The sequence below is a fragment of the Anguilla rostrata genome, chromosome 2 (genome assembly GCF_018555375.3).
Source record: "Anguilla rostrata isolate EN2019 chromosome 2, ASM1855537v3, whole genome shotgun sequence".
NCBI lineage: Eukaryota > Metazoa > Chordata > Actinopteri > Anguilliformes > Anguillidae > Anguilla > Anguilla rostrata.
In genome coordinates this window covers 65,241,719-65,258,300 of record NC_057934.1, presented here as the reverse complement: position 1 = coordinate 65,258,300, position 16,582 = coordinate 65,241,719, and the positions used below count along the sequence as shown (strand labels likewise).

Here is a 16,582-nt window from a genome sequence, read left to right as displayed (position 1 = left end):
CCCCCTTACGATCAACCACACTGCCTGAGTCCAACTCACTCCACACACATGGACCCAAATGAATCTTTCTCTCCTCCTACATGCTCAATCTCATCTCCTTTTCTCCCTCTCCTCTCTCTCTCTCTCTCTCTCTCTCTCTCTCTCTCTCTCTCTCTCTCCTTCTCCTCTCCTCTCCCTCTCTCTCTCTCTCTCTCTCTCTCTCTCTCCTTCTCCTCTCCCTCTCTCTCCCTCTCTCTCTCTCTCTCTCTCTCTCCCCTCCCCCTCCCTCCCTCCCTCGCTTTCACTACAGCCGGGCCACAGATGTATCCGACACTCAGGGGGTGACACACAGCCATGCCAACTCGCATGCACCCCCCCCCCCCCCCACCCCCCTTCTAACAAATCTGTCATCTTGCAAACCCCAAACGTGGCCACAGAGCTACTCTAATACACAATGTAAACTGCAGCCCACCCTCTTCAAATATTTCCCCGCTGAAAATCCCTGGAGATAACAACACCATTCCGCTTATACATCGCCCCCAAGAAAACACCCTTACGCCATGCTCGTTAAAGTGCCATGCTTTACGCCCAACATGCTTTAATGTTGCTTGAAAAGCACACACAAAAAAAAACTCTATATCCAGCAAATGTAACAAGTGTTGACAGCGATGACCTCTTCAGCTTCGTGTTCCGTCGAGACACTTATTAATTAAAGCCTGTGGAAAGGTACTGGGTCTTTAAATGACCCACACTCCTCACCACACAGACTAGCTGTGAGAGCCAGCGAGGGCTTTGCTACTGGAACAGGCAGTCTGCCGAGAGGGAGCGACGAACGCTGTGCGGAGGGGCCCTCTGGTGTCCGGACACTGGTACTGCAGCAGTGAGAGAAAGACAATTAGGGAAGGAGGGAGAGTGAAAGAGTAGTTTAAGCTGTGCGCTCCTCGGAGAAGTCACGTCCCAACTGTCTGGTTGCCCACAGCAACCAGACATGATGTCATAGCCAGTTGAACTTGAACTTGGAGTGGGGGGGTGTAAGAAGAGAGGGTGGTCACTACTGCCAAGGATTACTCTCTCTGGGGGAGAGAGAGAGAGAGAGAGAGAGAGAGAGAGCCAGAGCAAGAGAGAGAGCAAGAGAGGGAGAGAGGAAGTTTGGAAGAGAAGGAGGAGTTAACAGTCCAGTGACTGCTGGGATAGAGAAGGAGAAAGGGAGGGAGGGAGAGACAAACTTTTTTTGTGACCTACAAGAGTCGAACTAAACAAAGACTATTTCTCCAGAGTTGCAGGGTTTCCAGGACTTGACTTCTAGAATGTTCATTTGTGCCAGTTTAGAGAGGATTGTAGCAGAGTTCTCTTTGCTTTTCATTCTGAGTTTGTCCCGAGCTGGACACAACTCCAGAGTAGGGCACACAGTCTTTTCGCTCAGTGAAACAAAACTCAAAGAACTGAGTTTGAAAATCCTAAAACATTTTTATGACCTTAAGTTTAGTTGTTGTCTTTGTGTTTTTAGCTTGTTAGCGTTGATGATTGCATCATTTCAGGTTTGCAAATTTTTTAAAATGACAAAGACACTGGTTTTAATAGATAAAAAGAAGAGCGATTGACATCAAGTTGATTGACATGTTCAAATTTTTTCCAAGGACAAAATGGGCCAAGTCTGTTGTGCGCACTGCATACCAGCCCTGATACAGGAACGCCCTCTCCTGGAAAAATGAGAAACTGTTTGAACGAATTTAATTTTAGCATGAATTAATGACAATACATATGACCAGTTTAGCAGAGAATTAATTTAGAATATTTTATTTGTATTTTTTATTCAAACCAATGCATACTTGGGTAACTCAGTACCTTGTTGTAGGGTAAAGTACATATTACACTACACACTGTTCATATCAGTCCATTTTTCCATTGAGGTTATTTTTTACTACATCGGGAAAACTTTATTTCCCAAATACAATGCGTTATCATATCTGGACTATTCTACATTTTATTTCCGGTGTACTAAAATCTCAATTGTAATAGGTTGATTAAGTTGTTTTGTTTTCTTCTTCTTTTTTGTTCTACAGTCTTGGTTCCTCTGACAAGACCTGCGTGAAGCAAACAACAAAAATTCTGTATTGAAAATATAAAGATAAATTAAATAAACCGCTCTCCAGCCCTTCTAACACCGATGAAAAACAGAAAATACCTGCATGATTTTAACAGGAAAATAATCTCAGCTCCATGAACAAAGCAAAAAAAAAAACCCAGAGGAAAAAAACATTTTAGCAGAAAATTTTAATTCAGAAGAGGAAGAGGAAGATGAGGAGTCATCTTGGAGAGCAGCAAAAGCAACCGGAAAAATCACCCAGTTCTTTTCCTTTTAATATTGAGGCACAAAGGCTGAAGAATCACGAAAACCTGCATGTGCAACAGATTTTAAAAATATGGTTAAAAAAAATTAAAAAAAACTATGAATCTAGATTTTAAAAGAACCTTGAATTGAGAAAATCAAATAAGTTTTCGCAGTCAGTATTTGGGCATGGCCGTTCTGGCTGTTGAGCACCGTCCCTCCACATAATCCGCCGTCCAACTGCAAGTCCTGACGTGATTGGTTGGAGAGAATGAACAGTACATTATGTTTCGCTGCAGTCAGGAAGTTACTTACAAACCCCATTTTAATCAGCCAATCACGGTGGCACAATTCAATGTTCAGACACCTGCGCTAATTGACGGATCTCCGCTTATCCGTCGAACAATAATTGGCTGAATTCACAACGAGTGACTGCAGAAGCATCGCCAACAAAACAAGAATTTGCTGCATCCACATCCACAACCCGCCACGACAAATCGCGTTAACACTAATCGTGTGCAATTACATCCCGACTCAAATGCACTATTGGAACAAATGAGGGATAGAAGCAATTTTGCACATCAGTGGGGGAAAAAAGCAATGATGTTAAAAGAGCAAAACTAATTAAACAAAGCTTTTCTGCAGCGACGTGCCTCCGTAGCAACATTCACTCCAACCAATCAGCCGAGCCGTGGCCAGACAGGTCTGGCGCCTCCCCCCCACCCCCCCCCCCCCCCCTCTGGGTGAGCACAGCAGGCACACAGTCACAGAAACAGCAGGTGAGGCACTGCGCAGATACCCAAGACTCAGGGCTGCCCTGCCAAGACCACCGCACGCACCACACGCGCCACACACCACCCCCGGGCCCTCTGCCGCACCGTGGAGTACACACCTCCGAAAGAACATCTAAATACACACACACGTGCACACACACCCACACACGCACATACACGCACACGCGCACACGCACATACACGCAGGCACGCACACGCGCACGTCAGAACACTACCCTAAGCCTTGCATTGCACTCAGGCCTTCTCTCCCTCCACCAGAGCTGGTCTTTTAGGAGTCAGCAGCACTGGAAGGCAGTGCGTGTGGTGAGAGCAGCCCACCGTTCGCCGTTCCTCGTGTGGCGTTGCGCCGTTGAGCGGGGCTGTTGCGCAGCTACGGTCAGCAGCACATTCTATCTCCCAACCTTACACAGCGAGCAGGACGTGCGCGAGCGAGCCAGCAGCCGTAGCTGAGCGTGGTTCTCTCCTGCTGTCCGAAAGCCAAACTGGAACACGGGGTAACAAACAGCAACGTATCAGCCGCTACATAATACAGGTTCTCTTTTCATTTGTCCTGATTGGGTTTTCTGTTCATTCTTTTTCTTCTGATCTCAATGCTGGATTAAGGTTTTAGTTTATTGTTTTGCTTGTTTTATTGGGTTTCATTCATGTAGTTTTTTTTTTTCTTCTCTTCACTGTGGTTTTATTGTATTTCTTCTTCTTTTTTTTGTTTTAATTTGCAGGACAATACCGTACTCTAAACTCATTTTAGAAATCCATGTTTTCGTTTTTTTTTTTTTTGCAGTAGATCCGCTCAGACTCCTCCCATATGCTCTTAGGAGCGCCTCTCGCAACTCTCGGATTGGTTCGGGGGGCCGGGGGACACGGGGATGACTGCTCTGGCAGCCAATCACGCCTGTGAGACAGGTGGGGCCTGTGGCAGCATGACTGGGGGTCTTGGATGGCAGCTCTCCGGGGCTGCGTGCTATAGAACACAAAGGGAGGAAGGGGCAGGATGTCCAAATCTCCACTCTGACAAAGCCCCCCCCCCTCTGCCCCTCCTCCCCAGTAACGTTTACACTTAATGTTTACATTCCCAGAAGCCCACGTTCCAAGAACTGGATGAAACTGTGGAACAAAAGCCTGTTTTTGATTTTTATTTTAATTTTTTTCTCCCCCATTTCATCGGGACAAAGAGGGAGATCTCTGAGTTGAATCATAGTTTATTTTTTTGGGGGTGGGTGGGGGGGTGTCTGACGCTGCCCCAGGCCACACAGCGATTGGCTTCCATTGCGGTGCGTTCCCTGCGGCCCCCGACCCAAGCCCTGCCCCCTCCCCCCCCCCCCCCCCATCGCCGTGCTTTCAGAGAGGTGACACCAAACTGCCCTCTCTTCCTCTTCCCCATCACCACAACTCACCCACGAAGCAGACAGCAATCTCTCACAAACACATCCACCTCCAGCTCAGCCCAGCATTGATTCGCCTTCCTAACAGTACGCAAACCACACACAGGTCACGACATCATCCAGCATAGTTTAACTCAAAACACAAAACACACACCGCGGTCACAGCAGGAAAAGCACACACACACACACGCACACGCGCGTGCACACACATCAAACCCCTGGATCACAATAAAGGGAAGCCTTGACATGTTTATTTTTTTCGGTTCTCCAAACTGCCTTTTTTCATTGATTTGAGATTTGTTGTTAGTGTGAGAGAAATTTTGAATGCTTATCTCATGAAAGGCAAAATAATCAAACCACTGACCTCACAAAATAACTGGACTGCCAAGCTGTGGGTTTCATTGCAGGGAAACAATGTTGCCAGTGAGCAGCTTTCTCCTCAGCATCATAGAAAATTAGTTCCACTGCATAAGGATTATATTGACAATGGTGATTTCTTTTTTAATCTATGGAAGTGCCTCTGTATTCCCTTTATGCAATTTGTTAACATGAATTCAGGTTCTTTTTCACACATAAGCTATAGAGAATGGTAAAATGTTATGTCTCAGAATCACTGGTTAAACCGGTGACCAATCACTAAAGGAGATTGCAAACATCTTTATATATACATATATATAATATACATATATATTTATGAACATATACTCTTTTCTTTTGCTATATAAGCTCTATGGCAGTCTAGTTATTTTTTGAAGCCTGGCTTTGTCAGTCAGTGACAGCATCTCTCAATATCTGTTCAAATGTACCAGTACTGACCCACTGATACACATATACACAACCTCCAGAAAAAGCAAGAAGATTCCATGGCAAGTTAAAAAACAAACATTTCTTTTAAAAATTGAGGGTAGAATTGAAGAAAAAGAGTAAAACAGCCTACTTTGTTTTGTTTTTTCTTTTTTTTTTGGATGGAAAGTATTATTATTGAAAAATAATGTATGTCGATTGAGCCATGTGCAATGCATTGGGTAGATAATTGTGTTTGTCTGTTAGAGATTTTTAAGAAAGTTAAAAGAAAAGAGAGAAAAAAAAATATTTTTGTTTCAAGTCCACAAGCTCTGGGACTCTAAATACGAGAGCGGAGAAAAAAAAGAATCCCAGTCTTTGTAAGTTTGGGGGAAAATTTTTTGAATTTTTGTTTTGTTTTGTTTCACTTTTTAATGTTTTATTTGTAATAATTTGTTTTTAAAATGTGGGAGGGCTGAAGGAACAATTTTACAAAACATCAAGAAATTATATATTGCTAGACGAAACTGGTGCTTTTTATGACATAAAGTACATTCAAACTCTATTATACATAAATAATAAACAAAAATAAGCGTTATCATAAAGCACATTTTAGGAAAAGAGCATTATTCTTCTTCTATTCCTCTTTTTGTATTTACTAAGGGGGGAGGGGTTCATTTACTTCTAGGTTGTGACAAAAGGCATTTTTCCTCAACCTTTACCCAACTTAGAGCGAGGTCAGGAGAGCTTGCAGATTCAGCGCTATAATCCCCCAGAGCCACGCAACAGAACAGAGGAGGCTGTTTCAATAGCAAGCTAAACGTAGCCTCCGGTGGCATGAGCGAACAGTCCCAGAGTTCAGTGGGTCAAGTGTCTCTGTGACGAAAGCCAGGTCAGCATAACCCATGTGTCGTGCTGCAGTGTTTGAAGATCTGAGCTGTACCCAGCCCATCAGTCATCGTGACCAGAATTGCCCCCCACATATCACTTATCATATGTTCACAAGAACACTGCCAGTCCATCACCTTTTTTTTTATTTTTATTTTTTTTATACATTTGAAGTGGTACCCACAATGAAAATCACCCACGTTCATGCTGAGACACAGACAAGAGCTTCCCTGATTAGGAAGATGCATCAAAAAATTTTATCCTGTCCTAAATGTGCCAGCAAAGCAGAGAAAACTGATCTAAAGTCCACATGCTTGGAGAGATGGGAGATGTGAAACGTGAACTGATTTTTGGTAGATTTTGTAGACTCCCATCTCAGTGCAAGCATTGGCAACAAGCAAAAAAAAAAAAAGAGAGAGATATTGAATTTCACATTTGGGAATTAAAAGCCCAAAAAAATGATAATCATGTATTTTTAAAAAAATGGAACCTTCCCTTCTCTCTCAGCCTTTGAGTGTAAATGAAAACTGAAAATAAAGTTGTGTTTTGTGATGTAGTGTAGATTCTGAGCATTTAAAGGTTGTCCCTTAAAAGTGCCTTTTGTTCACAGACTCCATCTTGTAATCCAGAGCGCCCTTCTAAAAAAAAACCAGTCCCCTCCTTCTTACTGTCCTATATCCTCTTCTAGCTTTTCAAAGCCGTATATATAGTACTAAAGGAAATTGGTGTGATTTAGTTCTTTTTATTGTTAAATGAAAAAAAAAAAAAGCAAAAAAAATATATATCTGTCCTTCCTTTCTTGCTTTCTTTCTTTCCTTCCTTCCGGCTTTCCTCCTCTCTTGGACACTGGAGTAGTCTGTAGCTGTGTGTCTGTCTCTGTTTCTCCCCTTCTCTGAGTGGAGGGGGTTTTTAAAAAAATGGCAAAAACTTTGTCTGAGCAGAATGCAGTTAGCTCACATGTTATTCTTGTCTGTGCGCTTCACAATGTATACCATACCAATCTCTTCAGCTTCTCCATTGAACAGCTAAAGTACGTGAACAAGTTACACCAGTGGGCTCTTGGGGGTGGCATGGGGAGGGTGTGTGAGGGTGGGGGGGTTTCTGTGTTCTGGGTGGGGGGGGGGGGGTTGAGGACATATTGTCTGCTTTCAGGGGACAAAATAACATACAGTGATACTCCTCTGGTGGGGAGGGAGTGGCGGTGAAGGGGCTGCTGGGATAGGAGAGGACAGTTTGTCATTTCATTTTTTTTTTTTTGGTTTTTTTTTTGCTGGTATGTTTTTTGATCTTCAATTTGTTTTAAATTTGTTCAAATTGTTTTTGATCTTCGTTTTGCTTTAACAGTTTCTTTTGTTGTTGTTGTAATATACTTTTCATTAGCAAGATGTCAAGATGAGAACGGGATGCTAAAAAAATGCATGGCACCTTTTTAGTGGTTGTAGGGAAACATCTCAAAAATTTATCAAATAAATGAAACCACTCTAAGCACCTTATGACAGACTGTCCAAATGCATGGCTGGGTGAAAGCTCAAACCAGTACAGTCCCGTACAAGGGCCTTTTTAATGCCAGCCCCCACATTACTATTTGAAACAAAAACCCTTCTGCAAGAATCAAACTGTCCTATCCGCTCTAACCACTTGCAGACTTGATCTGTTTAGTTAAATCTGGCACTCCAATCATTCTACTGGCAAAAGAACAGCTATAATGCTCCATCTAAACATTTCCTGAGCGGTTGCACGGGGTGGGTTTACTCTATTCTGATTTATTCTGCGAAGCCAGCAGCAGTATTAGCCGCGAGAGGTGATTGGCTGCAGTGAGCGAGCCTGGGGGGTGGAGCATTGACCTCTCCTGCTGTGTGGGGGGTTTGGAAATGGCCCATTTGACGGTGAGCAGCCCTGTCCTAGCTTTGTGCCAGATGTCCATTTTTTTATTTTTATTTTTTTCCATTTTTTGTTTCATATTTTTTATTTAGCATGTAGCACCGTTTAGCGACACACAGACAGATCCTCAGCTGGCCCCGCCCCCTCTCTGCCTACAGAGTAGAGTCCATGTCTCAGAAAGCACGCCCCCAGGGCTCAAGGTGAAATGCATGTGTTAATTACAGTTTCTTTTCCATAATAATAAAAACAGTTTGAAAAGAGCAGCACTTTTAACTGATTAAATAAAAGGATGTTCTTGACTGTAATGCCGTGCTGTCTGGTGTCTTTATTTAGTCCCTTTGATGTTGGGTGTGTATTTTTCTTCGAGATCAAAGACTTGAGAAAGGAAATTTGTGTGTTGCTTCCTGAGATAAGCTAAGGGTCAGCTCTTCAGTAGAAACTGAATGCACTTCATACGTCAAGAAAATTATTTTTCTATTTGTATTACGCCTCGGCGGGGCATGTGTCCCTTACGTATACTACAAGGACCATAGACTCTTTATGAACATGACCTCTGACCTCATGTAACACACAAATTCTCTAATGAAACTTCACACAGCCGCACAACAAAGCACCAGTTACTTGGATATTTTATTTCTGTTACTTTGCTTCGTATTATTATTCATCTTTTTTTGCTTCTGCTTCCGTTTCTTAATTTCCCTGCCCCAAGCAAAACCAGCACACTTCAGCTAATCGCAGCATATGTACACCAATGTTAGCCAATAACACGTCCAAAAATAAATAAATAAATTGGCCACCATTTTTTCTCCCCTGTCAGTTGCTTTCTTGCTGTCAACATCTAACGTCAAAATAAGGTAACACTTTACAATAAGGTCACATGACTTGCCATTAACTAATGTCATTGTTAACATGAATTAATGATGTACAAATACATTGAGCACAAAGTTTTGTTAGTAGTAAACAAATACATTAATAAATTATTTCTGTGATAAACTTAAAATTAGTTAACCATTAACAAATACATTAACTGTTTTTGTAATCCCAATATTAACTGGCATTAACTAATGTAGTTGTTAAAATTGATGTACAAATACATTAACAAAGCTGTACAGATCCATTTTTTAGTACTAGTTAGCAACTACATTAGTTCATGCCAATTCATGTGACCTTATTGTAAGGTATTAAAAAATGGGGGGGAAGCTAGCTATCATTTCACATGTAAACCTGCACCATATTGTTTCATGGCTCAGTTGTGCTCTTGAACCTAAACAACATGAGTGTAGCCACCTGTAGAGATATCTCCAATCAGATGATGGAAAAGGCCTTGTACAATGAAACTGTCCGCAAACTTGGTCTCCAGCTAGCTTTTCTGGATTCTCACATAGGGAGGTTATTAGCTTATTATGCTATGTTTAGTGGCCACACAGCCGTTACCTAGCATACAGATGAAGTGTTAGCTAGCTGTATTAAACAACTGATTAGCTAGCTTGCTAGTTTCCTTCCTGAGGATTGCTTATGTCCTGCTGAAGTCTAGCTGGCAGTTTTACTTCTGGCACAAGGATTAGCTCGCAATACATTAGCTAAATGTTGTTTTTTGTGGTCTTGTCAGACATAACTGACAGATATATCAGTGGAATGGTCTGCCTCTGGCATGCAGAAGCACACAGGAATCGACGCAAGAATCATTATTAAACCCCCTTATTTTGTATTAAAGTGACATTGGAAGATACCATGTTTTGTGTTCAATAAGTTATCTCCCATATTGTTTAGCTGTATCTTTGTATTTAGATCAACTAAAAACTTGGTTATAATTTGGGGCAGAAAAGAGGGTAGGGAATGCAAACGATCATGTAACCAATAATTTTCAGTGCACAGGGCTAGCGCACAGCAGAATAGCGCATTCAGAATATGCCCATTCCTGGCTATCCATTACAGCACAAAGACAAAGTGAAGCTGCACCAGACGCATTACGGGCGGCTGTTCTTTTAGCACGTCGCCCAAAATGAGCAGTTCCCTTCCTGGGGCGGGGTATCAGACCCTGCTGGTGAGGGGCCCAGCAGGGTGCGTCTGAGCCTCCGTCTCGTTCCCAAACAGGACCCGATGTATCCACAGCCATGCCAAAGCCCCGCTGCGCTCGGGGAGCGTCCTGACCAAGGCGGCGCTAAACTGAGCAAACAGCTCCTCTTTGTGGCTCTCTCTCTTTTTTTTTCCAGCCTCCGTTTGCTCCGGGCTTTGGGGGAAAGATTTCCCCTCTGAGCGTCCTCTTATTGCTGCCCTCTGCCACTTCTGTGCTGGACGGTTGCCCGGGCAACCACAGTCCGGATCTGTGGCAGGGCAGCGAGGTTTTGGGTGGGCTGTCACGGTCCAGGACTGTCCAGCTGGTAGGCCTTTGAGAAAAAAAATGGTATTATGACAAAATTGGCCCTGGAAGAGAAAGCAGATTGATGGCTAATGCCTGATCATATACAACTATTGATTTATCAAACAACTCTGTGACAGCTCCTCTCTTTAGCAAAACTGAATGATTTTCAGATGTCAAGATTTTTAAAAAAGCAATTACATTGAGAATCCTTTACTTCAAACTACATGCAATGGCTTGATATGGAACCACACTTCTTAAAAAGTGTAACCTTGTTGTAACCTTGATGACCACCCAGGTTATATAATCTTGTGTGACAAAACTATGAAACAACGCAAGATCCGCTAGAGAAGTTGTAAGCCTAACATGCCAACCACACTTCAGTTATGTTTTTTGGAAGAGCAATATCAATGCAGCATATACACATAGTCATAGTCGGTGAGCACCTCACCTCACCCCCACAGTGCTGACTGAAGCCAGGAGACCTATACGAGCAATAACGAGTAGGACGTGCTACTCTACAGCCCCATAAAACAGGTCCCATTAGATACTATAAAAGCATCCATGTGCAGTTCACTCAGATAATTTCTCCATATCCACACGGTGGCAGGCGAATGCCATTTGACACAGTAGAATAGCCTGATTGAAATGAAACCAGTTACATTGCATTGCACTTATTTGGCAGATGCTTTCATCCAAAGCGACGTACAATAAGTGCATACCAAAAGCAACTTCATAACTATGAACACATTAAAGTCCAGTTCACACAGTGAACATTACTCAGATCTAACCTTTGCTAAGCTAAACTAGGAGGCAACAGTTGGTAAATGGACTGCATTTATATAGCACTTTACAATTGATGCCTCTCATTCGCCCATTCACAGACACACACACCACAAGGTAAAAGGCTGCGGATGCAAGGTACCAATCAGCTCGTTGGGAGCAATTAGGGGTTAGGTGTCTTGCTCACGCCCAGGGTGGGGGATCGAACCAGCAACCCTCCGACTGCCAGACAACCGCTCTTACCTCCTGAGCTCTGTCGTAGTTTGTAATTATGTCCAAGAACAAAACCTAGGTGGCTATGAAACAGAAATTTCTGTTTCCTATTTTTATTTTGAATATATAATTATCATAATCATACTATAAAAATGAGCTTTTCTTTATTATAAATGTATACTTGTTTACACTCTCCCAAATTGATAGTGGAGGTTGCAGCAATGAGGGTTGATAGACATGATTAGGTGTTCCAAATCAGGCAGTAAAAGGGGAAATGGCACTAATAAATGACAACAGCAGAGGAAGGCCAGCCCAAGGGATAGGAGGTCCAGGACTCAACAAGCTGAAGTACCAAATGTGGAAAAGTAGATAGAGCAGAGCAGGAGAACAAAGGGTTTTGGGCCAAATGGGATCCACCCAGGAGGGAGGTATCAGCGGGGCAGATCTGTTACAACTGAAGCCGTTTTGACTGCCGTCCTATTACGAGCAGCCTGTCATGCGTTACTAACACCCACTAACTCGCAAAAATACGGTATGAAAGAATATCCACTTTGTAAGCTCTGCAGAGAGAGCAGCAGCATGGCACATCTTTTTGCAGGATGCAAGCTGGCACTTACAGAACGAAAATACAGATAGACATGACAGCGTTCGGGCGAGACTTGCGGACATGAGCCTGTTACAAATGGCACAATCGCCAAGGAATGAGGGCAGACCTTCGAAGAAGAAAATTGTACAAACAGACCAGACCAGATGTGGTGTTACGGCCTACAGAGGCGAAGACGCTGATCTCGATCAAACTTACCCTACCGTGGGAAAACAACTGTGAGCCAGAAACAGTCGAGTATTCAAACTGGTGTAAGACTGCATTAGTAAAGGAGCAGCACAAAGGTTTGGGGAGGGACCAATGAAAGCCTTGTGCTGGCTGAGGAATAGGAGAGAACCTCAGCTGGAAGTAGGTGACGGGTAGTGACTTGGCCAAAACTGCGGACCTGCCAACGAGAACATGTTGCAGAGAAGGTGCTGAAACACCTGAGGAAGGCTGGCCACCGTTTGATGACAATGACTTTAGGCACACTGCAACAGCCAAACCAAAGAAATGAGGAGCAAACAGCACTTACTCAGCATCTAAACCTGCAAAGTGAACACAAAAGACTATCTTTCAATGGGAAGTAATGGATGTGCAACCATGTTTTTTTTTTTTAACATTTAGGAATTTTGTAGTAGCTCAGCAATTAAATGTAAAAGCTGTAATTGAACTGTAAATAAAAATACCTAAAAGACCCACGTACTGTTTGTCTGCTCAAAGCAACTAAAACATGTGCATTTACGTTTTTTTACGTAAGAGAAAAAAACATCAAAACTGCATATTAGCATTAGTGTTATTAGATGATATGAGGCCAGAAAGCAGAAAGTCAAAGCCTTGTTCAGGGAAGTTAGAATAAAATCAGAGAGGCAGTGGCACTAAAATTCGAATTAGTAGTAGCCTAATTCAAGGGAATAGCCCCAGTTTCTCGTACTTCCGAGTAAACTCGATATTATTTCAGTTTTTGAGTAGCCTACTTTTTTAACTGGCTGGTATAATTCTGCCTGCAATGAAGGATATTTGAGATATTTACATATTTCTGTTTCTGACGACATGCTCGCTCTACACCGACTGGTAAAATATTCGCTGGTTAGAGATCTCGACAAGAACACACACTTCAGGAATCATGTATCACCAAAGCAGCGCTTGCACAGCAACTATCCCTTTAAACGCGGACCGGTAAAGCCGCCCGACTGCTTTTGAACTGCAGCATGACTGTGGTTAAGGTGGCGTGATTGCAGCCGCACACAGCAGCGCTCTGACGTTAGCTAGCTAGCCAGCTAGCTATTGAGCCGAGTTTGATTACGAGAAAACGCCGGTTTATAAAGATAAAGAAAAACAATTGGGACAGAGGTTTTCTGGACTCTACATATCAATGGTCCACACAGAAAATATGGATGCGAAACGCAGGAGTAGCAAAACTAGCAGAAGCGAATCCAACAGTAACAACACCGACTCCCCAGGCAGTCATGGCCCAGGTGTCGGAAATGCTACTGGGGGGAACGCTTTCGCCAACGACGGCAGCTTTTTGGAAATGTTCAAGAAAAAAATGGAGGAGGAGAAAAGAAAAAGAGAGATGGGCCAGTGTCAGGACGATAATGGCTCTGCAGAGGGGGAACAATCGACGCAAGAAAAGAAGACTTTTAGCGTGGCCAGCTTTGTAAGGGGTTTGGCAGTAATAACGAGAGTAGCTAGCTAGCTAGTGATAGTCAGCAGCGAGGATGGAATTTCGCCCTGACTAACGTTAGCTAGCAGTCCAGTCTGACAGCCAACTAATATAGACAAATTGTTGTTTGTTCTAGCTTTTCTTCTAGCTATCCTAGCTTCAAGTTGGCCAGCGCTTTCACGCATATAGCTAGCTACTACTAGCTAGAGCGTTGCTGTTTGGTTAACTGCCAATCAACCAACAAACACTTTTTGGTTGATTGTAGCACGTTTCATGCAGCTAATGAACCATGCTAAATTTCATATCGGTCAACTAACCTGTTAAACTAGCTAACATTGCACTAGCAACATTCATGATTAGTAATTCCATGACATATTAGTCGATGTGTGGGAGCAAGTCTTAGCTACTCGTTTTCTACAATGTATAGCAATGATAGCTATGCTAGCCTAATTGCAATTTGCCCATCTTGGTTAATGCTAAGTTGCTAAAGTGGATATAGCTAGCTTGCAAACGTTAGTTGAATTGACAACACAGCTGGAAGTGGAAGCAGCTGTTTCTGCTACCATGGAAAGCTGGTTAATCTAACGTTAATTTTGCAAGTTGGCTAGCTACCTAAGCTAGCTAGCTAAGATCGCTACTCTTAAACCATTCCCCAGCTGCATTTCACGATTGCATCAAAAATATATGGAGCCAGTACAGTTACAAGGCTTTTTACTCGAAAGATTTTTTTTGGTTAAGTTTGAATTAATTTAAATGTAGCTAGTTAGGCTAGACAGCTTCTATCTTTACTTGTCGCGGTCTTCTCCAGGGCACTTTGAAAGGGCTCGTATAACGGTTTTAGTTGTTCTGTTCCTTAACCAGGTGGGCAAGCGGAGAGGCGGTGCCAAATTAGCGCTCAAGACAGGAATGGTTGCAAAGAAACAAAAATTGGAGTCAGAGGTACTATTTAACATCATCCTAAATTACTTTTTTCACCATAAAAATATTGTATATTTATTTTTAATAATAGTTTCATTTGCGTTCACACGATTGTTTTGGTAGTGGGTGTATCAAAGGACAGATCTTTAAAACCTCTGACTTGAGACAATATAGTGACTGTGATGCAACTGCTGCTAGCAGTGTTTGTTTAAATTAGGATGCATTCTCTGCCAGAATTTTCTATTTCAGTGTAACCTTAAAATGGGAAACTGGAATGTAAGGGACTGAACCTAGTTAATCTTGAAGTAGATTTGTGCTCAGTGTTTGTGAGCTATATGACACCGAACCAATCTTTCTCCTCTACTTCTAGGTTGAACCAGGTAAAGGGGATGCTTGGACAAAATACATGGCTGAGGTTCGAAAATATAAAGCCCACCAGTGTGGCGATGACGATAAAACCAGACCTCTGGTAAAATAAAACTCCTGAGAACTTTTACACTCATCCTCTGCCCTGAACACCCAGACTTCTCTCTTCTTCCTCACCTGCCTTCTGCTGTGACTGATGGAACACTCCTGGGGTTTAGAAGGCCCAGTGCCCACCCTGTGCCCTGATAATCTGCCTGCCATATAGTGTTCATTTGAGCAGCAACAGACTGACTGGCCAGTGATATTTTACGTCTGCGCAACACATGGGCTCCAGGTGTACCTTGATTTTTGTTGTGTAAAGCCTTTTTTTTTTTGTTTCTTAATCCTTTGTTTGGGGACAGCTGCTGTCAAAACAAAATGCGAAAACAAACATTGTTTTTTGTGTTTTTGAATAATTAAAATATTTTTGCATAGCTTTTCGTTTTTGTATTGCCTAGTAGAATTAGTGTGATATTATTGTCTACTTCATCTGAATTGGTGTTTTTTTATTTTTTATTTTTTACTTTATTTGTTGATATGAAGTTGGCCTGAATCCTTGTGTAGTAAAATGTATATGACCACCTGTAGTCTTCTGGTCTGCATTGTACCTCAGATGTGCATTAGTTCAGTTAGTGGTCTGGAACAGTGCTCTTGGATAACGTGAGTCAAGCCACTCTCTCAAATCACTGTGCAGCCCAAGATGGAATGGCTGTCAATGGAGACCATGGACAATATTCAATCTGACGCATGAAGCAGGTGTCTGGGACATTCATGCAGATTGCTTATGAGATTTTTGGAATAAGAAAAATTAATCATATGGCAGAGATGGCCCACTCTGGCCTGTCCTACACTGTGTCTCAAAAGAGAAATTTGCTTGGTTTAATCCCCCATTGCTCCCATAAACTGAAGGTATAAACTTGTAAATCATGCTTTAACTACTAACAGTGCAAAGAAAGCAAATTTTGTCTTTGAACATGCAACCTGAATAAGTGATAACCAGTCATTCAGAGTAGGATATTGATGAACACTCATGGGACATGTTTCAAGGTGTCCAGGACTAACTAGCTTTACAGACCAGTGAGAAAATTGCATTCTTTGGGTAAATGATAGAACTAGAACATTTAAAGGTTCTCTTATGTCAGACTTATGGATTAACCTGTTGATGTGCTTATTTTATTCTTGTTAATATTTTAATAACAAAAGCTTGTTCTTGCAGTGCATGTTATTGCAGGTGTGAAGTGTTTAATGGGTATGATCCTTAATGAGCCGAGTACACCCAGAGAAATTCAGTTAATTCCAAAAAAAAAGTCTCCTTTGGTTCCAACAGCGTTAGGAATAGATTGTTCATAAAATATCAGTTATCAATTTAATTTTTTTTAAGTACAAATTATTACTTAACAGATACTTGTAATTGTCATAATTAATCAACAAATACGCACCTCCACAAATTATTACTCCACAAATAAGTCCAAATTTATCAATGCAAATCCCATTTTGTGTGCTTTGGAATATAAATCCTAATTAACAATGTTGTTTTCATACTATAAATTCCACCATAAAATGAGGGTATTATGTGACCATTACTGACAGTGGCACATTTCCTTGAAGTGCATAAATTA

At 42.1% G+C, this 16,582-nt stretch overlaps 2 protein-coding genes and 1 long non-coding RNA gene across 17 annotated transcripts in view; 2 read left to right on the top strand and 1 right to left on the bottom strand.

Annotated features, from left to right (window-relative positions):
- The window catches only part of LOC135248930 (nuclear factor 1 X-type), a 151,910-nt gene extending 143,569 nt beyond the window's left edge, over nt 1-8,341 (top strand). For all 15 annotated transcript variants that reach the window (XM_064323998.1, XM_064324004.1, XM_064324005.1 and 12 more), the window contains one exon: nt 2,043-8,341. In XM_064323998.1, coding sequence (XP_064180068.1) covers nt 2,043-2,057 — 15 coding nt within the window. In that variant the 3' untranslated portion in view covers nt 2,058-8,341. The remainder of the gene's footprint in view (nt 1-2,042) is intronic.
- A 1,457-nt stretch (nt 8,342-9,798) lies between these two features.
- LOC135248934 (uncharacterized) lies at nt 9,799-13,142 on the bottom strand. The gene is made up of 2 exons (XR_010328532.1): nt 13,008-13,142; nt 9,799-10,423 (listed from the first exon to the last, which is right to left on the bottom strand). It is a non-coding gene; the product is annotated as an uncharacterized LOC135248934 (long non-coding RNA).
- A 40-nt stretch (nt 13,143-13,182) lies between these two features.
- LOC135248931 (telomerase RNA component interacting RNase-like) lies at nt 13,183-15,546 on the top strand. Its single transcript, XM_064324014.1, has 3 exons — nt 13,183-13,634; nt 14,502-14,579; nt 14,929-15,546. The coding sequence occupies exons 1-3, from the start codon at nt 13,350-13,352 to the stop codon at nt 15,034-15,036; spliced, it is 471 nt and encodes a 156-aa protein (XP_064180084.1). The 5' UTR covers nt 13,183-13,349; the 3' UTR covers nt 15,037-15,546.
- The last annotated feature ends 1,036 nt before the right edge of the window (nt 15,547-16,582 follow it).

Bases quoted from the DNA above. Each gene is read 5' to 3' on its own strand.
- LOC135248931 (XM_064324014.1), top strand. From the start codon at position 13,350: ATGGTCCACACAGAAAATATGGATGCGAAACGCAGGAGTAGCAAAACT. The intron at 13,635-14,501 runs GTAAGGGGTTTG...TTCCTTAACCAG, and splicing joins CTTTTAGCGTGGCCAGCTTT to GTGGGCAAGCGGAGAGGCGG. The intron at 14,580-14,928 runs GTACTATTTAAC...CTCTACTTCTAG, and splicing joins AACAAAAATTGGAGTCAGAG to GTTGAACCAGGTAAAGGGGA.